The sequence below is a fragment of the Jaculus jaculus genome, chromosome 7, assembly GCF_020740685.1.
Source record: "Jaculus jaculus isolate mJacJac1 chromosome 7, mJacJac1.mat.Y.cur, whole genome shotgun sequence".
Taxonomy (NCBI): Eukaryota; Metazoa; Chordata; class Mammalia; order Rodentia; family Dipodidae; genus Jaculus; species Jaculus jaculus.
The window spans coordinates 118,646,515-118,669,038 of NC_059108.1; the positions used below are offsets into that span (position 1 = coordinate 118,646,515).

At 41.8% G+C, this 22,524-nt stretch overlaps 1 protein-coding gene and 1 pseudogene across 6 annotated transcripts in view; one reads left to right on the forward strand and one right to left on the reverse strand.

Moving 5' to 3' along the window:
* Window positions 1-22,524, forward strand: part of Syne2 (spectrin repeat containing nuclear envelope protein 2) — a 392,771-nt gene that overhangs the window by 128,846 nt on the left and 241,401 nt on the right. For all 6 annotated transcript variants that reach the window (XM_045155524.1, XM_045155526.1, XM_045155527.1 and 3 more), the window contains exons 12-21: window positions 4,284-4,448; window positions 5,581-5,693; window positions 6,440-6,602; window positions 9,413-9,491; window positions 9,699-9,886; window positions 11,503-11,667; window positions 13,591-13,674; window positions 16,038-16,211; window positions 21,477-21,635; window positions 21,907-22,080. In XM_045155524.1, the coding sequence (XP_045011459.1) occupies window positions 4,284-4,448; window positions 5,581-5,693; window positions 6,440-6,602; window positions 9,413-9,491; window positions 9,699-9,886; window positions 11,503-11,667; window positions 13,591-13,674; window positions 16,038-16,211; window positions 21,477-21,635; window positions 21,907-22,080 (1,464 nt within the window). The remainder of the gene's footprint in view (window positions 1-4,283; window positions 4,449-5,580; window positions 5,694-6,439; window positions 6,603-9,412; window positions 9,492-9,698; window positions 9,887-11,502; window positions 11,668-13,590; window positions 13,675-16,037; window positions 16,212-21,476; window positions 21,636-21,906; window positions 22,081-22,524) is intronic.
* Window positions 2,929-3,432, reverse strand: LOC123462285 (annotated as a pseudogene).

Below are 22,524 nucleotides of genomic sequence, written 5' to 3' on the forward strand. Positions count from 1 at the left end.
ATACCAACTGATAACAGTTGGTCAGAGTGTACTGCCTTCAAATATTTCACATAAATCTTGTCTTTTTCATTTCTTCTAAAGTAAACACACATCTGCCCCCCTTAAACAAATTTGACTATATGGCTGGCACGATATCCAAATACATGGAATTCATTAGCAGTATGCTGCCACGGGAAGGTGGGGGTGGATCCACGAAACCTTACAAATTCTCTGTCATAAACCTAGTGTGCTTGGATATTTTGTCACTAGTTCTTTCAAGATAAAAATGGAAACCTTTGATTATCTAAACAACTCAAAACAGTTTAGCTCAAGTTAAAGTCAGTCGAATCCAGTGATACCTAAAGCAAATCCTTCACCCAGCTTTCTTTTCTTTCTTTCAGGAATTCAACAACTCAAACAGAATTTTTTTTTGTTTGTTTGTTTTTGTTTTTATTTTTCAAAGTGGATCTCACTCTAGTCTAGGCTGATCTGGAATTCACTATGTCATCTTAGGGTGGCCTCGAACTCATGGCGATTCTTCTACCTCTGCCTCTTGAGTGCTAGGACTAAAGGCGTGTACCACCATACCTGGCTTCATTCTTTTTTTAAAAAAATATTTCTATCTGGGCTGAGGAAATGGCTTAGCAATCAAGGTGCATGCCTGTGAAGGCTAAGGACCCCGGTTCTATTCCCCAGGACCCACATAAGCCAGATTGTTGCAGTCCGGGTTGCATTGCTGGTAGAAATCACCCAACAAAGAGCAGCTTCTGGGAAAAAGATTTATTTTGGCTCACAGGCTCAAGGGGAAGCTCCACAATGGCAGGGGGAAATGGTGGCATGAGCAGAGGGTGGACATCACCCCCTGGCCAACATAAGGTGGACCACAGCAACAGGAGGGTGTGCCAAACACTGGCATGGGGAAACTGGCTATAAATCCCATAAGCCTGCCCCCAACAATACACCCCCTCCAGGAGGCATTAATTCCCAAATATCCATCAGCTGGGAACCTAGCAATCAGAACACTTGAGTTTATGGGGGACAACTGTATCAAACCACCACACAGAGGCTTGGGGGGGTGCATGTGTATAGAGTTCATTTGCCGTGAGTGGCTGGAGGCCCTGGCATGCCCATTCTCTCTTTCTCTCTATCTGCCTCTTCCTCTCTCTCTCAAATAAATAAATAAAACACTTAAAAATATTTCTATTTATTTGCAAGCAGAGAGAGACAGAGAGAGAATGGGTATGCCAGGTCCTCTAGCCACTGCCAGTGAACTCCAGATGCATGTACCACTTTGTGCATCTGGCTTTACCTGGATACTGGGGCTTTGAGCTAAGGTCTTAAGGTCTTGCAAGCAAGCATCTTAACTGCAGAGCCATCTCTCTAGACCCACATTTGTTCTTACTGTGTTAGTGTGATTGTCAGGAAAGGAGCCTTGTACAAGAATTCTGATCATCAGTCTATAGTTCTTCCAAACCTTCTGCCCGGCTGTTACATCACTTACCACACGTTGATGTAACTGAAGCCTTCCCGCCTCTTGCAGTGGATGGTTCGGTCAAGGCTGCGGCTTCTGCTTATCTGCTTGACTTCCTGATGTATGAGCTTGTGATGAGTTTAACCCTTCCGTGCACACATGGGTCTGGGCTCTTGCTTGTATTCATCTGCTCATAATGGCTTTATTTCCTTTCATACCCATGCTTTCCATTCCCATTTTCTGTTTGAAGGTGTGGCTTTTTGTTTTATATGGCTTTGTAAATTTCATCTATCTATCTATCTATCTATCTCTATCTATCTATCTATCTATCTATCTCTATCTATCTATCTATCTATCTATCTATCTATCTATCTATCTATCTATCTATCTATCTATCTGTATTTAAATTATGAAGTTGAGATTATGCTTCTTTTATTTCTGAGCACAGTGTATTTTAGGCACCTCTATACTCTTTGGTGGTAGACCACAATGTGTCCCCTCTGCCCTAGAAGCAAGCTTTATCCCCAACCATAGGTTGTTTACAAATGTTTGCTCATGAGTGAATGAATGATTGTGTGACAGCTTTTTAAAAAATATTTTGCTAATTTATTCATTTATTTATTTATTTTAAATTTTTTATTTATTTATTTGAGAGCGACAGACACAGGGAGAAAGACAGATAGAGGGAGAGAGAGAGAATGGGCGCGCCAGGGCTTCCAGCCTCTGCAAACGAACTCCAGACGCGTGCGCCCCCTTGTGCATCTGGCTAACGTGGGACCTGGGGAACCGAGCCTCGAACCGGGGTCCTTAGGCTTCACAGGCAAGCGCTTAACCGCTAAGCCATCTCTCCAGCCCTTATTCATTTATTTATTTGAGAGAGAGAGAGAGAGCTAGAAAGGCAGAGAGAGGCAGATAGAGAATGGGCACATTAGGGCCTCTAGTCACTGTAATGAATGAACTCCAGACACGTGCGCCACTTAGTGAATCTGGCTTTACATGGGTACTGGGGAATTGAACCAGGGTCCTAAGGCTTTGCAGGCAAGCACCCTAACTGCTGAGTCATCTCTCTAGCCCACTTTTAAAAATTTTATTAAATCTAATATGATGGGGAATGGAAATTCAAAGGGGAAAGTGTGGGGGGAGGGAGGTAATTAACATGGGATAATTTTTTTTATAATCATGGAAAATGCTAATAAAAATTTAAAAAAAAATCAAAAATAAATAAAAATAAAATTTTTATTAAATCTGTGTGTGTGTGTGTGTTTGTGTGTGTGTGTGCACACGTGGCAATCTTGCTGTTATAATTGCTTTACATGGGTAGCTGGAGGATAGAACTTGGGCCAGTAAGCTTTTCAAGTGAGGACCGTCAGCTGACATCTTCCCAGCCCGATTGTGTGAGTTTTTTTTTTTTTTTTTTTTTCTTTTGAGTAAGTGAGGACACCATACTTTAATGAAGAGAAGCACTTTGACAATCTAGGTCTGATTCATTTAGGACATCTATTAAGCCATGAACTCATAGGGAATAGGCTCCAGCAGCTCTGGCTCTTTTCCATTAGTCCTCACAAAGTGCGTCTCTCTGGGCGGAGCGGGCTGCCGCTTCAGCTGCACCCAGGTCCCTTCTCTTTGGCCTTCTTCTTCTTCTGGTCATTTTCCTTCACCCGTTTCAGGAAGCTGTCTCGGCTCTTAGAGTGCGTAATATGCTCGATACGCACATTAATTCTCTTGGCAAGAATCTTGCCCTTGACTTGCTTGTTCACAACAATGCCAACAGCGTGCTGAGTGACGTTGTAGACTCTTCCAGTCTTCCCATGGTAGCGTTTATGAGGCATTCCTGTTTGGACAGTACCCATTCCCTTTATGTCTACAATGTCACCCTTCTTGTAGATTCGCATAGACGTGGCCAATGGGACAACTCCATGTTTTCTGAAAGGCCTAGAGAACATGTACCGGGTGCCTCTCCTCTTCCCCTTTGTGTTTGTCATCTTGGCAAATTACTGGAAGATGGCGGCTCCGGCCGAAAAGCCGATTGTGTGACTTTTGACAGTGCTTAGAACTAGGGAGGGCAATCCAGGAGAAGAGGCAATGGGAACAAAGGCTGAGAGGACAATGAACACTTAGGGAAAAAGCCATCGGGCAGAAGGCTGAGGAAAGAGGGGCGCGCCTGGATCATGACAGGCAGGGTTTGCTGAAGGATGGTCATCAGGCGATAAGGGAAGCTACCGAGTATTGACGTATGGGTAGGCTGGGGAGACAGCAGCCACGAGTCTGTGTGGACAGTGTAGTTACCGTGTCAAAGAACACAAGCAAATGACATTTCAGTCATTTCTTTTATGACTACCCGTGCTTAGAAGAAGGCTTCAAAATCTGTTCCCCATGTAACTAGTTATGAACTTTTAAAAGTATTTTATTTTTATTATTAGAGAGAGGGGGATATGTGGGTGCACCAGGGCCTCTAGCCACTGCACACGAACTCCAGATGCGTGCACCACCTTGTGCATCTGGCTCACTTAGGTTCTGGAGTGTCAAACCTAGGACCTTAGGCTCTGCAGGCAAGTGGCTTTCACCACTAAGCCATCCCTCCAGCCTGATTAGTTATGGGTTCATCCAAACTTTTCTTTGTCTTGTGCCTTCTTTTCCTATAGCTTTTAAAGAAATTGCCTTTCCCCTCTACAGATAGTAAAATGTTACTCAGAACTAAGATGCTTGTGATTCGATGAAGATTTCATGGATTGACAGATCACGTGGGTCGGTCCTGGCTCTCAGAGGCACCATGAAGCATTAGGCATGGCATAGGTGAAGGAGGGTGTGGCTGATGCCTCTTCCCTGGTTTCAGATTGCAGCGTGGAAAGCTGAGCTGGACAGCGCCCTGCCCTCCCCGCTCAAGGAAACTGAGGCGTGGCTCCAGGACGTGGAGGCGCTTATGGAGGAAGACCTGCCCACCTGCCAGGATTACGCCCAAGCCATGGCTCTGACCCGAGAGAAAGAAACGCTATTCAAGGTGGGAAAAGAGACATGGAGAAACCAACCCTGTGTTAGAGTCTGTTCTTCGGGAAGATTTTATCCTAGGAAGAAGAGGTTCAAATTGAGGGTGGTGCAGTGTGATGTCCCTGGAATTTGGGGGTTCAGAGATACTTTTGTTAAAGGCTAGGCATGGTGGTGTACCTCTGGTACTCCTCTACTTGGGAGATAGAGGGAGGAGGATCAGAAGTTCAAAGTCATCCTTGCTACATAGCAAATTCAGGGACAACCTGGGCTACATGAGACTGTGTCAAGACAAAACAAGGAACACAAAACGAACCTCAGGGCTGGGGAACTGGCTTAGCGGTTAAGGTGTTTGCCTGCAAAGCCAAAGAAGCCTGGTTTGATTCCCCAGGATCCATGTAAGCCTGATGCACAGGGGGCGCATGCGTCTGGAGTTCATTTGCAGTGGCTGGAGGCCCTGGAGCACCCATTCTTTCTTTCTGTCTACCTGCCCCTTCCTCTCTCTCTATCTCATAAATAAATAAATAAATAAGTAAAGAAAATAGCAAAGAAAAACAAACCTCAAATCAAAACAAGACAGCAGAGACGCTGCCACACCCATCACTGTGTGGGCATGTATGGTTGAAACAATAAGGAGAGAGACCAGTAAGTCCTCCCGCTATCATGAAGTCTGACCAAAACACCGACCAAAAGAAACCAAACGAGAGATGCTGGGGGAGGGTTTTCATAACACTGGTGTACGAGAACTTACTGTGTGAAACTGAAAAACACCCGAGCCCCCTCCAGAAGAATGGAGACACATAAGAAAATGAAAGATCTTGATAAAGACTTGACCACAGACACTCGTGTTCTCTGCTTTTCTTGGAAAATGTTCCAGTTTAAAATCGTTATGTTGAAATAGTTCTTCATAAAGACTTTAGTTAAAGAGGAAGAAATGCTCAGGTCTGTAGCACCAGTACTTGGGAGGTTAAGACAGAAGGATAGCTATGAATTTGAGGCCAGCCTGAGGCAAATGTGAGACCCTGTCTAGGAGCAAGAGAAGGGGAGGGGAGAGGAAGAAGCCCCTTCTCCATGACTCTTGAAAAAAGACCAATATGAGTGACATTTTAGCAAGAAACCTGACCTTTGTCTTGCTAAATTTCTTGCAGAGTCTGATGGATAGTTTTGACTATCATTTGAATATTCTCTTGACCTTTGAAAATCGAGATGAAAAACACCTGCCATTGGTGCCACCTAAGAAACTGGAGGAAATGAAAAGACGGTTTGTAATATTCCTATTTCACAACCACTGGGGCTCAGGTTTGAGCAATGATGCCACACCACAAAACTACATTTTGATCATTTTGACTTTGGTAATTTCTGACAAGTATTTGCTTGTAAGTCTTGATAGCAATTACTTCATGCTTTCTGTGATAATCACATATCATGCAAGCATCTTGTTTCATTGCCTGTGAGAAATCCTATGATGTGAGCTTTGCGTTTTTAAGATGGTTTTCTTCTTTTTAAGCATAGGATAGTGAGAGTTCCCATGTCCCTTTCTCACAAGAATACGAGATCAAGTGTGATGGAGTCTATGAATGTATGTTATCAACTGAAAAATATCATCAATATGGAGATTATTTAACCAATCGTTGTCCACACCACTTTTTTCTCCTTTACTCATAAGAAATTTAATACTAAGATATTAGGCATAATAATGAAAACTGTTTTAATATGCAAGTGTTTGCATTGTAGTATATAGAACTTTTCAAAGTTCATAAGCTATTTTGTAGGTTGGTGTTTTTTTGTAGCATTTCTTAATAAGGGAATAATTTAAAAATGTTCTGCTAGATGTTTGTTTTACATCAAGAGAGAAAGAGAGAATGAGGACTCTTGAAAATACAACTAAGTTCCGTGTGTTTGAATGAAAAAGTTAAAGCTCCCCCAGTTTTCTTAAAAATTCCAAACGGCTCTCTGACATTTGGTCAATTATACTAAGTTAAGTTCTAAAACCTACTTATTTTCTAGATTCAACAGCATTTTGGGGAGAAAATTCATCCCACTTCTAGAATTTCATTACTATAAGTGTTCAGTTCTTGGCTTGCTGGGAGAAGTGAAGTCAAAATTAAATGTCTGGAACATCAGATACGGGAACAAAGGATCCGTGGAGGCCTTACTGCAAGACTGGCATGTAAGCCTTTCTCATTGGTATCCTGGGCAGCTGGTCTCCATGGGTGCTGGACTGGCCTGTGTCCTGGGCACCATTTCCTGCGAACTTTTCAGATTTGGGGATGGGTTTTGTTGGTAGTGCTTGTTAGTGTTGGTATTGCCTGGGAAAAAAGAATTACCAATGAACACCTAGCAGGCATAGGGAAGGGGCAAAAGGAGAAAACAGCAAGGATGAGTTAGCCAGACCCATTAACACAGAAAAGATTACAGTGGGATTTTTTTCATTAAAATGTTCTTCTTTTGCCGGGCATGGTGGCGCACGCCTTTAGTCCCAGCACTCAGGAGGCAGAGGTAGGAGGATCTCTGTGAGTTTGAGCCCACTCTGAGACTACATAGTCAATCCCAGGTCAGCCTGGGCTAGAGCGAGATCCTACCTTAAAGAAAAAATTCTTTTTTCAACTTACTTGAAATTTTATTTAATAATTTTTTCTAGTTCATGCTTTCAATTCAACAATTATATTTTTTCTTTGTAAACTTTAGTCTTAGCCTCTCAAGTTTTAACAAGAAAAATACATTTTTAGTTTTGTCTTGAGATACTCTCTTTTTGAGCCTGAACTTGTCACATATCTAGGGAAAAAGTTTTTCAAGTGATTTAAATATAGGCATGATTTTGCAATAGTTAAAACTGAAGCCTCAGCCAGGTGTGGTGGCACACACCTTTAATCCCAGTACTTAGGAGGCAGGCATAGGAGGATTGCTGTGAGTTCAAGGCCAGCCTGAGACTACATAGTGAATTCCAGGTCAGCCTGGACTAGAGTGAGACCCTATCCTGAAAAACCAAAACAACAGCAACAAAAACAAAAAGCAAAAATCCCTACAAAATCTGAAGCCTCATAGCAATGTCACCTCCACTATTGGGTCTTATCTTTCTGTGTCTTTGTGTGTTTTAAAAAAATCTTTTATTTTTATTTATTCATTTGAGAGAGAGAGAGAGAGAGAGAGAGAGAGAGAGAATGGGCTCTCCAGCTGCTGCAAATGAATTCCAGATGCACGTGCCACCTTGTATATCTGGTCCTGGGGAGTCAAACCTGCGTCCTTTGGTTTTGTAGGCAAGGGTCTTAACCACTAAGCCACCTCCAGCCCTGTTTCTTTGTTTTTGAAAAGGGGGATGCGGGTGGGTGGTGGTGGTGGTGGTAAATTCAAATTCAAGATTGTAAAGTTCAGTGAAAAAAAATGAAAAACACAGTGAAGACGTATTTATTAAGATTTTAACCCTCTAGGTTCCCAAATAGAAAGTGTTATTCTAAACTAGACTTGATTTTGAATATATATGCATGGCCAGGCATGGTGATACATGCCTTTAATCCCAGAATTTGGGAAGCAGAGGTAAGAGGATTATTGTGAGTTTGGGGCCACCTTGAGACAACATAGTGAATTCTAGGTCAACCTGGGGTAGAGTGAGACTTTACCTCAAAAAGCCAAAAAAAAGGTAAATATAAATGTAGGTATGTATATATTATGTGTGTGTATGTATATTTGTGTATATTGGCTTTCTTTTAATTTCTAGTTTTCTGTTTTGGTTTTCTTTTTTCCTTTTGGTTGAGATAGGGGCCCATGTAGCCCAGGCTAACCTCCAGCTCTTTATGCTTTCACCTCCACCTCTCAAGTGCTGGAATTACGGGCATGTGCCACTATACCTGATTTTTTTCAAATTTGCCTTTTTCTTTTCTCTTATTTTTTTCAAGGCAGGGTCTCACTCTAGCTCAGGCTGACCTGGAATTCACTATGTATTCTCAGGGTAACCTCAAACTCACAGCCATCCTCCTATCTCTGCCTCCCAAGTGCTGGGATTAAAGGCATGTGCCACCACACCTGGCTAAATTTGCCTTTTTCTATTTAAGTAATCATAATCCTTCAATGGCATAAAATAAATGTACAATAAATAAGGAGTTTTGTATTAATTCCATATTTTTTCATAGCAAGTGTAGTTAATGGTAGTTTCCTAAATGTTTTTTTATTGTGCAGCTGATGATAGATATTGGCAAACTAATATAGCTAAAAAAGTTTTACCAATATTAATTGAACATGTGAAATATGAGCAGCTGATACAATTATGTAATATTAATAAAGCATGTGAAGTAGGAGATTTTCAAATTGCTATGAGTAGTTAACTTGCTTTTTCCCAACAAGAGCAAAAACATTGTAGAAGCCTATCACACACATGAAGATAAATTTTGCAGATTTAATTGTCATATATTATCTTACTTATCCTTATGTCTCTTGCATCTTAATTATCCTGCATGGACTGCCTTTCCTTTTTTCTACTCAAATGTGTAGTATTAAAGAGAGCTTGGTGCTGGTTGTCATGGCTCATGCCTATAATTCCAGCATTTAGGAGGTTGATATAGGAGGATTGGCAAGGCCAGCTTAGGCTAGAGTGAGACCCTGTCTTTAAAAAAAAAAAAAAAAGGAGGGAGGGCTGGAGAGATGTCTTAGGGGCTAAGGCACTTGCCTGAAAAACCTAATGACCCGAGTTTGATTCCTCAGTACCCACATGTAGCTAGATGCACAAAGTGGTGTATGCATCTGGAGTCCATTTTTAGCAGCTGGAGGCCCTGGCATGCCCATTCTCTCTGTCTGTTTCTCTTCTACCTCTGTTCACAAATAACAAATAAATATTTTTTAAAAGTTAAAAAATGAAAGAAAGAAAAGGGGGAAAAAAGGAAAATTTAGGAATTACATGCTTTGCCAATATCTACATATCAATATTTGGGTTTCTTGGTACATTTTTGGAAAATAAAACTAACAATATTTTTTTTCTTTACTTCACAGAAATTTATTGAAGAAAGAGACTTTCTAGCTCAGCTTGATACCTCTTTTCAAAAATGTGGTGAAATTTATAAGAATTTGGGTAAAGTAATCCTTTTAGATGAAATATTTTGCTTTCTTGTTACCTTAATGCTTTGGAAATTACTATACATGTCTACCTTGCACTACTTTTAATATTGTTAGGGAACATGTTTATTATGTTGGTGTCAATTAATGTGCAAATAACAATATTACTCATTAACAAAAGCTGTTTTCTAACATTAGTGGTTTTCTTTTGCCAATATTCCAGCTGGAGAACGTGAGCCTATTCATGAGCAGTACACGGCAATGGAACAAAGTGTTTTTGTGTACCGAGAATCCATAGACAATGCGAAGTCCACTCTGCAAAAAGCGCTGGCATGTTGGGGTACTTACGAGGAAAACCTCCCCCTACTGAAGGCTTCTTTTGAGGAGACAAAGAAGGAGAAAGTTAAAGAGGTATTTGCACTTCCATGACACCTTGTCCCTTTTGCTTTATTTCCTAGCTGCGATGGCATCTGCAGAAGAGTGAACATGTCCTTTAGAAAACTCAAGATCTTGAGCTAGGGCGGTTGCTCAGTGGTTAAATGTCCTTGCTTGCAAACCCTTCTGCCCTGGGTTCGTTTCCCCTGTACCCAAGTAAAGGCAGATCGCACAAAGTGCTGCATGCATCTGGAGTGCATTTGCCATGGCTAGGGGTCCTGGCGTGCCTACTCATTCCCTCTGTCTTTCTCTCTTTTCTAGCAAATAGAAAAAGAAAATATTTAAAATTAAAACAAATACGGAAAAGTCAAAACTTTCAAAAAAAACTAGTTTCTTCCTAATATAATTGCCAGAAAAAGTTTTCTGTGTATTGTACAGACACACACACACACGTTTCATTAGGGTTACTGTACATAAGTGGTACCGCTTTTAGAAGACATGTCAATGAGCTCTTCAGAGAGGAAATAGTAGACTTGAACTGGATAGCTAATAGACATATACATTTGTAATCAATTAGTAGGTGTCCTGGGTTCAATTCCCGTGCATCCATGTGTCATGGTTCCCTTTTCATTGCTGGGACAAGCACCTGACCAGAAGCAGCTTGTGGGAGGAAAGGGCTTATCTCAGCTTACAGATTCCAGGGGAAGACTCATCATGGTGGAAGAAGCTGGCCGACTTCATCTTACATGCATAGCAGGGAGACAGTAGCCTGCACAGGAAGCACAGGCTGAGTTTGAACACACAGAGCTGGACTCCACCTCAAGGTCCACCCGTGACACCTTCTCCAGCAGGGCGCCACCCCCCAAATGCCCCAAGCCGAGGACAAGGTGGAAACCTTAATCACAAACACATGAGACTGTGGGAACATTTTTATCCAAACCACCATACCATGGGAAATCCAGAGACATAATAAAATGGCACATGCATCTGGAGTTCCTTTATAGTGGCTAGTGGCCCTGGTGCCCCCATTCTCTCTGTCTCTATCTCTCTGTCTCTCTCTGTGTATGTGTGTCTCTCTTGCTCTGTCTCTCACAAATAAAATACACATATACGCATGTACATATACATCATACACGCACACACATCGCACGACTGGAAACAGCTGTCATTTCAAACCTGTACTTCTCAAACTTTGTTGAGATGCCTAGGGCTGCCAAAGACATCTTGCAGGATACTTGTGACTTGGCCACATTTGTCTCTTTGACAACATGAAGTTGTTGGCTGGATGGCTTAGAAAATGGGGAGTGCTAAATCATTCTGGGTGTGAGGAAGACATGAAGCAGTTACTGAGGCATTATGGCCTCTGTTGATGGAATGCATTTGGGTTCCTCTGCTCTGAGTTTATCAGGCACTTAGAAAGATAGAGAAGGCACTTTGAAGAGTCCAGGACCTGGTAAGAGAAGGAGGCTGGCACCTGCCAGACAGCAGTGGAGACAGCAAGCTTGATCACCAGGGATGTGAGCTCCCTGAGCGGAGGACACATCTCTACGCAGGCTTCACACTCGCTGTTGCCAAGACTTGCTAAAACTGTCTTACAGATAACAGACAGGTGCTGTACCATGACACATCTCTGTGGCTTATGTGTTATGCAGCTTCCCTTCGAGACAGCCTCCCAGCTGGATGCGCTCCATACGACTGTAAATGAGGTGGGAAGTTTCTTAATTGAAGTCAGCAATGATGAAGTTGGGGCGTCTATATCTAGAGAACTGAGAAGGCTGAATAAAAGATGGAGAAAGTTCATCACAAAGACTCCACGTGTAAGTTCCTGTTTTGGTTGACAGAGTTTTTGAGATGTCGTTCACTCATGTGTAGCTTGGTGGCTTTTATCCTAGTTACAGAATTGTGAAGCTACCTATCTGGTTAGAACAGGCCCTGTGCCTACCACTTCTGTTTCCCTTTCTTCTCAAACTGCTTAGTCCTAGGCAACTCCCAGTCAGCATTGTTTGTCTTTAGATTTGCATATTCTAGACTTTTCATATAAGCAGAATAATAATACGTAATCCCTGTGACTAGCCTATTTCTATTTCACTTGGCATAATGTTTTTAACGTTCATCCTGGTATAGCATGTAACGGTTTACATTTCATTCTTTTTTTTTTTTTTTTTCAGGGTAGGGTCTTGCCCTAGCCCAGGCTGAACTAGATCTCATTCTGTAGTTTCAGACTGACCTCAAACTCACAGTGATCCTCCTATCTCGGCCTTCCTAGTGCTGGAATTAAAGACTGGCATTTCATTCCTTTTTATTGGTTCATAACCGTCTATTTATGAACAGACTAAATTTAAATTTTTATTTGTGTATTCATCAGTTGATGGACCTTTCGGTTCTCTCCACTTTGGGGACTATTGTAAGCAGTGTGAACATGAACATATGCGCATGAGTATTTGTGTGAGTGTCTATGGTAATTTGTCTTGAGTACTTATCTAAGAGAGATTTTAGGTTTTGAAGCTTTTCTAACAATTAATCTTTCTAGTTGAAATTCAGTTACCATTAAAAAATAACATAACAGGCCAATGGGGTGGTGCATGCCTATAAGTGAGCACTTGGGAGGCTGAGGCAGGAGGATCTCTGTGAGTTTGAGGTCATGATAGGCTACAGAATAAATTCCAGGTCAGCCTGGGCTACAGTGTGACCCTGCCTCAAAAACCCAAACAAGCAAACAAACCAAAAACCCCCCAAAAGAATGTTATTGTAAGCAATGTTTTGCCTATTCAAGTGTAGAGACTATATTTGGTCTTATTTATCATAAAAGGTGACTTATCATTTTAATTTAATTAGCATTTTAATTTAAATTACTCTTGAGATTTAGATGTTTTCTATAAGTATATTTTAAAAACTTTTTATTGACAACCTTTGTACATACAGATAACGTATCATGATTATAATCTCCTCTTGCAACCCTCTATTTTCCTCCCCAAGTCCTCCCTCCACTGAATCCCTTCTTCTTTACAACTAGTTTTTCTTCTCTTTTGATGTCATCATTTCCCCCCCCCTCCTATAATGCAGGTTTTGTGTAGCCACTGTGAGGTCTTGAATATCACAGGTACTTTGGGTCTGGAAGACGGTACTACAAAGCACTCCTCCCCATCCTTTGGCTCTTACATTCTTTTTGGTTTTTAAATTTTTATTTATTTAAGTGAGCAAGAGAGAAAGAAGCAGAGAGAGAGAGGGAGAGAGGGAGAGAGTAAGCGAGGAATAGAATGGACACGGCAGGGCCTCTAGCTACTGTAAATGAGCTCTAGACGCATGCACCACCATATGCATCTACCTAGCTTATGTGGGTCCTGGGGAATTGAACTGAGGCCCTTTGGCTTTGTAGGCAAATGCCTTAACAACTAAGCCATCTCTCCAGCCCCCTTTTTGACATCTCTTCCACAATAGTACTTGAGCCTTGGAGGTGATAACTTTATTTTTTTTTTGAGAGAGTATCTCATGTAGAACAGGCTGTTCTTGAACTCCATATGCACCTGAGGATGACCTTGAACATCAGATCCTTCTGCCTTCACTTTCTGAGTCCTGGGATTACAGTCATGCTTAGCAAGAAACACACATGCATTGTAACATTGTGGATGAGCAATAAATACTAAAATCATACTTGACTATCTCATGCCCACTTATTATTTATAATATTATCAAAGAAGTAGAAATATGAGCATTAAACTTCATGAAATTAATTTTTATAGGAAATGAAACTACCTCTTACAAATCAAGAACAGCCCATTCTTGATAATGAAGCAAAAAGAACGGTTGATAATCAGACTACAAAGGTAAAGAAGGTGGTTTTACTTTTTACATTTTGTTTGTAGATGACAATTATAATTTAACTTTGTAGTTTTTTCTTTTAAAAAATACTGTTGGAGGCAGAGGTAGGAGGATTGTTGTGAGTTCGAGGCCAGCCTGGAACTACAAAGTGAGTTCCAGGTCAGCCTGGGCTGGAATGAAAAACAAAACAAAATATGGTTGGAACACTGTTAAACATATGCATTGCCAGATAACAGTTCATAATATGATCAGTAAACAAGGCAGTGCTGCTTAGGGATGGAGCTCAGTTGGTTGAGTGCTTGCCTAGCAGGTTCAAAGCTCTGAGTTCAATCCCCAGCACCACATAAAGTGGTGGCACACACCTGTAAGCCTAGCTAGGGAGGTGGAGGCAGGACGATCCGAAATTCACGATCATTCCCACTTACATGCTAAGTCTGATGCTAGCCCATATTTGGATCATTTCTGACTAGTGCTGAGAAATGATCAAGCTCAGACTGGGGAGATGGCTCACTGGTGAAAGGCACTTGCTTGCAAAGCCTACTGGCCTGGGTTCAGTTCTCCAGTACCCATGGAAAGCCAGAGCCTGTCTCAAAGAAGGTAGAGTAGAGTCACCTCAGAGTTGTCCTCTGACCTCCACACGTTAGCCGTGATGATGCGCACACATGCACGCACGCACATCAGTCGATAAAAGGCTCACCCGACCTCTTTATATGGTGCTTCTTTTCTGTGAAATAGTAGAAAGTATAACTGATCTTTTTTTTTTTTCTGTTGGTTAATTTGGATAATATTAAATTCAAGTAAGACAATGAAAAAGGAACAAAAATTAGTTAAGAATCATTAACACACAAGGTATAATAATACCCAGGGCTTCAGAAATGTCCCCTCCTATAGAAAACAGCTATTGTAGTAAGCTCTTCCTGAGTAGCTGCAGTGTGACGAGCTGTTATGATGGATGGAGTGGTCTTGTTTCCCGTCGTGGGAATTCCTAAGTGGCAGGGGAAGTGGGGGCAGGCAGCCCAGTGATGGAGTGGCTTCCTCGCATGGGGAAAGCCCTGGGTTCTATTCCCTAGCACCACAGAAGAAATAACAGTGCTGAGGAGATAGCTTAGTGGTTAAGGCATTTTGCCTGCAAAGCCTAAGGACACCAGTTCGATTCCCCACAGCCACCACAAACTCCACATGCATGTGCCACCTTTGGTCCTTTGGCTTTGTAGGCAAGTGCCTTAACTATAAGCCATCCCTCCAGACCTGTTTTTATTCTTTTGAGACAGGGTCTCACTCCATAACCCAGACTGGCCTGGAACTCACAATGCTCCTGTCTCGCCTGCTGAGGGCTAGGATAAGAGATGTGCGTCACCATTCCTGGCTCTGAATCTCTCCTTGATGGCATTTTGTCATTACTATTACGGATACCTGTAGTTGTATATGGGCTTAAGATGTGTTCATAAAGCCCGATTTTTAAAAGTTTTAGTGGTATGTACTAAATCGAGATAGCATTATATAACTGATTGGAACAATATTACTGTTAAAATCACATACATAAACCATCCTTTTATTTGTACAGTGATATATGCTGTCATTGTCATAGTGAAACTATTTCTTTTTTAAAAAATATTTTATTTATATATTTGAGAGAGAGAGAAAAAAAAAATGGGTGCACCAGGGCCTCTTGCCACTGCAGACAAACTCTAGACGCAATCTCCACTCTGTGTAGCTGGCTTTACGTGGGTACTGGGGAATTGAACCCGGCCCATCAGGTTTTGCAAGCAAGTGCCTTTCAACTGTTGAGCCATCTCTCCAGCCCCAAACCGTTTCTTATGTCATTAAAATACAGCCATGTACTGCCTAGATGTTTCAGTCAGCGACAGACCAAGTGTTACAGTGACTGTACCACGTAGCCTTCGCCTGTGTAAGAGCATTGTGTAAGAGCATTCTCTCAGCGATGCTCACACGGAGACAAGATCGACTAACGGGTGTGTCTTTGTACATATCCCTGTTGTTAAGCAAGAGACTTGACTGCGCCTTGAATTCACGCTTTCAGGAAGGCAATATAACTTTCTAACACTTTCACATCACATTGGCATGTTCTTAATTATACTTTTTTTATTTTATTAATTTTTTTTTAAATTTATTTATTTGAGAGCGACAGACACAGAGAGAAAGACAGATAGAGGGAGAGAGAGAGAATGGGCGCGCCAGGGCTTCCAGCCTCTGCAAACGAACTCCAGACGCGTGCGCCCCCTTGTGCATCTGGCTAACGTGGGACCTGGGGAACCGAGCCTCGAACCGGGGTCCTTAGGCTTCACAGGCAAGCACTTAACCGCTAGGTCATCTCTCCAGCCCTTAATTATACTTTTGAATGTTGTAGCCTGTGGGAGAGTATGAGAAAGACGATGGAGAGCCCACAGGAAAATTAAAAATGACGGAAGAAGTTGAAAACCTGATTGGTGAAGTGGAAACCTGGGATTCAGAAACCAAGTCCACCTTGGATCTTCTGGGACATCAAGACGATGTGGCCGGCTCTGTCGAGGGAAGCTTGCAGGTATGAATTTAAATGAGTTAAGAGGAGACAGGGCTGGGATGTAGCTCAGTTGGTAGACTGTTTGCCTAGCATGCATCACAAGATGTAGGTCCTATCTATCCTCAGCACCTTGTAGCACTGGCCCATCACATGATTGTTGGATTAGCACTGCTGAGGTAAAGGCAGGAAGATCAGGAGTTCAAGGCCATCTTTGGCTATGTAACAAGTTTGAAGCCTCCCTGCGCTACGTGAGGCTGTCTCAGAAAAAGGGAGGGGACAGTAATAAATCTGTGCTTTTAATTTTCTACTGGAAGTTTAAAAAACTGACATGGATTCTGATCCCTGAATCATCTGTAGTGATCTTGCTTGAAATAACTTTTAGATAAATTTTATTTATTGATTGATTTTTTAAAAATAAATTTCACTTGTGTGTGCACGCGTGCATACACACATGCGTGTAACCAGGGCTTCTTGCCAGTGCAAATGAATTCTCAACCTGGTGTTACGTGAGTGGGAGGGGAATTGAACCCCAGGCTGGCTGGCTTTGCAAGCAAGTGCTTTTAACTGCTGAGCCGTCTTCCCAGCCCCTGAAATCACTTTTGAGTGTAAGTTCTTGGCCTCATTCTTCTGGCTGTTGAATGGGTTGTAATATCCTGTTGCGCGAGTTCGGTTCTCCTGTGGCTTAGTGCGGCAGGACACGTGCCGTGGCGCAGTCCGCCTCTTCAGAGCTCTCTTCCCGAGCCGCTCACGTCCCCTCCTCATTGGTGCAGAGGGTGGTGGACGTGTCAGATCGTGTTCTGTCTGCAGTCTCAGGAAGTTGACTCAGTGACAAGCAATGAGGTGAGAGTGTGTTTCAGTCTTGGTTAGAATAACTGAGAATTTGACTGAGTTACAGCTCAGCCATAAGCCCTGTGTAGTGTTTTAAGTTACAAAATGGGAGGTTTGTAGAGTAAAGGAACACACACACATGCACACACGTATAAAATGCACACACACACACACATACACACAAACACACACACACATATATATGTATGTATACACATATATATTAAAATCTACAGTTCTGAAAAGTTGTATATTTCAGCCTTTGGTATTTTCATTATTTATGAGAGTGATAGCTTTGATTGTTTTGAAAATACTATAGTCATAAAAATAAGATTGAAAAGAACTTATTTTACTTACCATTTTTTTCTAATTTTGTTTTTAGTTTTTATTGAGACTATGTAGAATTTAGTTATTTGTTTTACAAAATATTTTATTTCTATTTACTTGAGAGAGAGAAAGAATGGGCACACCAGGGACTCCAGCAACTGCAAACTCCAGACACATGCATCACCTTGTGCATCTGGTTTATGTGGGTCCTGGGTAATCAAACCTGGGTCCTTTAGATTTGTAGGCAAGTGCCTTAACCACTAAGCAGTCTCTCTAGCCCTTATTTATTTTATTTATTTATTTTTAAAATATATTTTGTTTTATTTATTTGAGAGAGAGAGAGAATGGGTGCACTGGGTCATCCAGCCACTGCAAACGAACTCCAGACGCATGTGCCCCCCTGTGCATCTGGCTAACGTGGGTCCTGGATAATTGAACCGGGATCCTTTGGCTTTATAGGCAAACGCCTTAACCACTAAGCCATCTCTCCAGCCCTCATTTTTTTTTTTTTTTTGAGGTAAGGTTGTATTCTAGCCCAGGCTGACCTGTAACTTACTCTGTAGCCCAGGCTGGCCTTGAACTCTCAGAGGTACTCCTGCCTTAGCCTTGTGTGTGCTATGATTAGAGGTGTGAGTTACCCTACTACCCCTGGCTGAGTGTGTGGAGTTCATTTCAGTGAAAGAAATGAGGTAGATGTTTGCGTGTGTGTGGGTGTGTGTGTGTGCCAGGCCTCTTGCAGCTTGCAGACGAGCACCAGACATGTGCTATTTTTTTTTTTTTTTTGACATCTGGATTATGTGGCTGGCTTGGGAATTGAAACCAGGTTGGCAGGCTTTGTAATCAAGCACCTTTAACCTCTGAGCCCCCTTTCTAGTCCTCTTGAAAGTATAATTTTGATTTTTAAAAACATTTTAAAAACAACAGTCTTCATAAATACTGAAACTATAATCATGCTGAAATATACTTTGGTTAATAAAAGCTTAAATTGTCTCTATTGGATCAAAATAGTAGATCCAGATATATGTATACATATGAATATTTGTATGATTTAAAAAAATTGTTTTTATTTATTTGTTTATTTTATTTATGTTTTGAGACATGGCCTCATGTTGCCCAGGCTGGCCTCAAACTCCTGATCTTCCTGCCTCTGCCTCTTCAGTGTTGGGATTCCGGGCCTGCATCACCATGCCTGGCCTTAAGATCTATTTGAAGTAAGAAATGTGAATATTATGGACAATATATTTCTGGTTTGAGAGTTGTATTTTCATCGTTCATGCTTCAGTACCCCTGAAGTGATATTTGTAAGGTACAATAGAAAAGCACTGTACCTTTCTGTTTTGGTTCTGCGTTGTGCCCGCCGCCTGTCTCTCATGCCGTTTCTGGCACACAGTAGACATAAAATCACTATTTTAAAAATCAGTTCATGAATGACTATTTAAATGACTGCTGAGTGGGTGAAAGGAATTTTTTATTTATACATTATACCTTGGTTTTACATGAGCTTCTTTGTTACTTTTAAAATTAAATATAGGAAAAAATTAAAATGACAACAGATGGTCTAATGTCACAGAATTCAAGTGACCACCATTGCTACTCAAAGGTCAAGAAGGGCAACATGCACCTCACAGATGTTTTAGAATGTAACTTCTGCTTACTGTGGTACACAGCTCCACAACGCTGGGATGAACATCCAAACCAGATACAGTTTATGGAAGGAAAGGAAGGGGTTTGTTTCAGCTCACATATCCAGGGGAAGTTCCATCAATGGCAGAAGAAGCTGGCCCCCTTTCCCAAGTTGTGAGAAAAACTCACTGGTGTTTGCAGCAAGTAAACATCAAAAAGCAGAAGCCCCCAGAGCTCAGACTGTCTCTACACCTTTGGACTGGAATCGGTGATATCTCCAACTAGAGAGGCCCTGGTATACACATTCTCTGCCCCCCTCAAATAAATAAAAATAAATAAAAAATGTTTTTATTTTATATGTTTGTAAGCTGTGTGTGTGTGTGTGTGTGTGTGTGTGAGAGAGAGAGAGAAAGAGAGAGAGGGGGGTGGTGGGGGGAGAATGGTCATGCTAGAACCTCTTGCCACTGCAAACAAACGACAGATACATGCTACTTCTTTGGATGTGGGCATTGGGGAATCGAACCCAGCCTGTCAGGCTTTGTAAGCAAGTGCCTTTCATCACTGAGCCGTCTCTCCAGCCCCTTAATTGTTTGTTTCACTAACTTGAAAACCAGAAGGTGGCACCTCATTATTATCTTATTGTGTAGATTGAATTATCTGTCATATGCTATAGACATACTCTTTTGTGATTTGGAATTTCAGAATTTTCTTTGGGTTCTTGTTTTATTTGATGGTGGTAGTGAATACTGAACCTGGTCTCGCCTGTACTCTACCACTGAGCTATGTCCTCAGCCCTTTTTGTATTTTTAAATTTATTTGAAAATGGAGAAATGGGAGAGAGAGAGAAATGGGCATGCAAGGGCCTTAGCTGCTACAAATGAACTCCAGAAGCATGGGCCACTTTGTGCATCTGACTTTATGAGGGTACTGGGGAATTGAACCTAGGTTGTTAGGCTTTGCAGGCAAGGGCCATAACTACTTAACCATCTCTCCAGCCCCATTTTTGTATTTTTAGTGTTGAGACACCCTCACTAAGTTGCCTAAACTGATCTTGAGCTCACTCTGTATCCTAGGCAGGCCTCAGACTTGTCTTTCTTCTGCCTCAGGCTCCTGAGTAACTGGGACTGTAGGTGCCCCGAGGCTCAGGCTCTTAAAGTTCTGCTTGTTGAATTACACAAGTTCTTTAAATTGTGATCTACTTTTTTTTTTAAATATATTTTTATTTATTTATTTGAGAGCGACAGACACAGAGAGAAAGACAGGTAGAGGGAGAGAGAGAGAATGGGCGCGCCAGGGCTTCCAGCCTCTGCAAACGAACTCCAGATGCGTGCGCCCCCTTGTGCATCTGGCTAACGTGGGACCTGGGGAACCAAGCCTCGAACCGGGGTCCTTAGGCTTCACAGGCAAGCGCTTAACCGCTACGCCATCTCTCCAGCCCTTGTGATCTACTTTTATTTCTAGGCCACACATTGCTACTAAGTTGTTGAGCCTTCAATGGCTTGTTTTATTTTTCAGAGAAAGTTTCTACATTTATGTAGTCATGTCTTTCTCTACTCTTACACCTAAATCAAACTCTGCACCCAGGTAACACATTGGTTTTCGTGGAAGATTTATTCTTTATCCGTCTCCATATTTATACCTCACGTTCTGACATTTACTTTTGGTATGTTATGTAAAGCATTGTCTTAAAATGATTATTTTCTGGTTGCCATTTTCTCACATGTTTGACTTAGACTAGCTGGCCCGTCAGCTTCTGGGCTCTCCTGGCTCTGTCTCCCATGGCTGGAGATGTGTTGGGGTCACAGACACATGTGCCACTTCGTAGCCAGCTTTGCTTTGGTCATCAGGTTTGCAGGCGAGTGCCTTTAACTGCTGAGCCATCTTCCTTTCCCACCAAATGTGGTTTCTTAAACAATATTTTATTTATGAGAAAGAGAGAAATGGGCACATCAGGGCTTGTAGTCACTGCAAACAAACTTCTGATGCATGTGCCACCTGTATGTCTGGCTTACATGGGTACTGGGGAATCAAATATGGGTCCTTAGGCTTCTCAGGCAAGTGCCTTAACCACTGAGTGATCTCTCCATTCCCTCAAATGTATTTTTTTTTTAAAGAAAGATTTTTTTTGTTGAGTTTTGTTAGGTTGGTTTTTATCTTATTTTTATTTATTTATTTGACAGAGAAAGAGGGGGAGGGAGAGAGAGAGAGAGAGAATGGACATGCTAGGGTCTCCAGCCACTGCAAACAAACTTGAGATGTATGAGCGCCCTTGTGCATCTGGCTGACATGGGTCCTGGGGAATTGAACCTGGGTCTTTTGGCTTTGCAGGCAAATGCCTTACCCATTAAGCCATCTCTCTAGCCCCTTCAAATGTATTTTTAAAATACAAGTTTGGTTCCTTTTGGATTAATAATTAACATTTTGTAGTTTCCTGGTGCATTGTGAAGGTTAATGTGCAACATATAATCGGAGTGCTTACTGTGATCTCTTTCTAACTTGTTCTGACAGCATCTGACAGCTAAAGGCTCTGTGTATGAGGAGCTCCTGGCCAGAGCTGAAGAGACTCTACAGGTGGATGTTCAAAGTGTTTCAAGCCAGGAGTCCCTCCAGCACATTCTCAGAGCTGGGCTGCAGGCAAGGATTCAAGACGCTAAGGAGAAAGTTCAGGTCTCTAGTTAATATTTCCTGTTCAATGAATTTATTTTTCAGAACTGAGTGATGGATGGGTAGGTGAGGAGGAGAGCCTGGCCCCATAGGTTGGGAGTATTTTATAAGATATTAGCCTTATATATTATCTCTTGAGAAACAGAAACATTTTAAATCATATATTCTGATGCTTAGTTGGAAAACATAAATTGCTACTTAGAGAAAATATTTCCCAAGCATTTAGGTAGATGCTGGCCTCACTGTTGGCTTGGGCATTGTTTTGCTCTCATAGATCACCATGATAGAACTGGTCACAGCATTGAAGAACTCGGCTGACGAATCTCCAGGATTAGACGCAAGGCTGAAGGTGGAAGAGGCGCAGAAAAACCTGGAATCATGGTTCATGAGAGCCGAGCAGTTACTCGGGCAAAGAGAGCTCCCCAGTGGACTGTTCTCAGAATACAAGGTGAGCAGCTTTCAGCCGTTGCGTGGGGAGCGTTTATCATTAGCTTCTGAGCCTGCCTGACATCACTGTCATTGCATACAAGGTTGTGGAAGTGTCCAGAATTTCCCGATATTGGACATTGTTATCCCTGACACGATTTAAGATACACATTCAAGCGAAGAATATTTTAATTCAAGTTTCACTGTGGAGCTGCTGAATGCACTTAGTTGTACAGTGTAAAGAACACAGCCGATTCTAAGATTGAGCAAGAATTTTGTTTCTCTGGCTGTTTTGTATCTGAAACGAGCATGAAGAGCAGTCCTGCCCAGCTGCCAGACTGGTGGTGAGGCCTTAAATGGAAGTAAAGCTTGCGGAAGTCACTTCACGCACTTGAGTCTCTATGAATGTAGGAGAATGCATTTATTTGGTGTTATTTGTAGACCACATATTTATGTGTAACCCAAA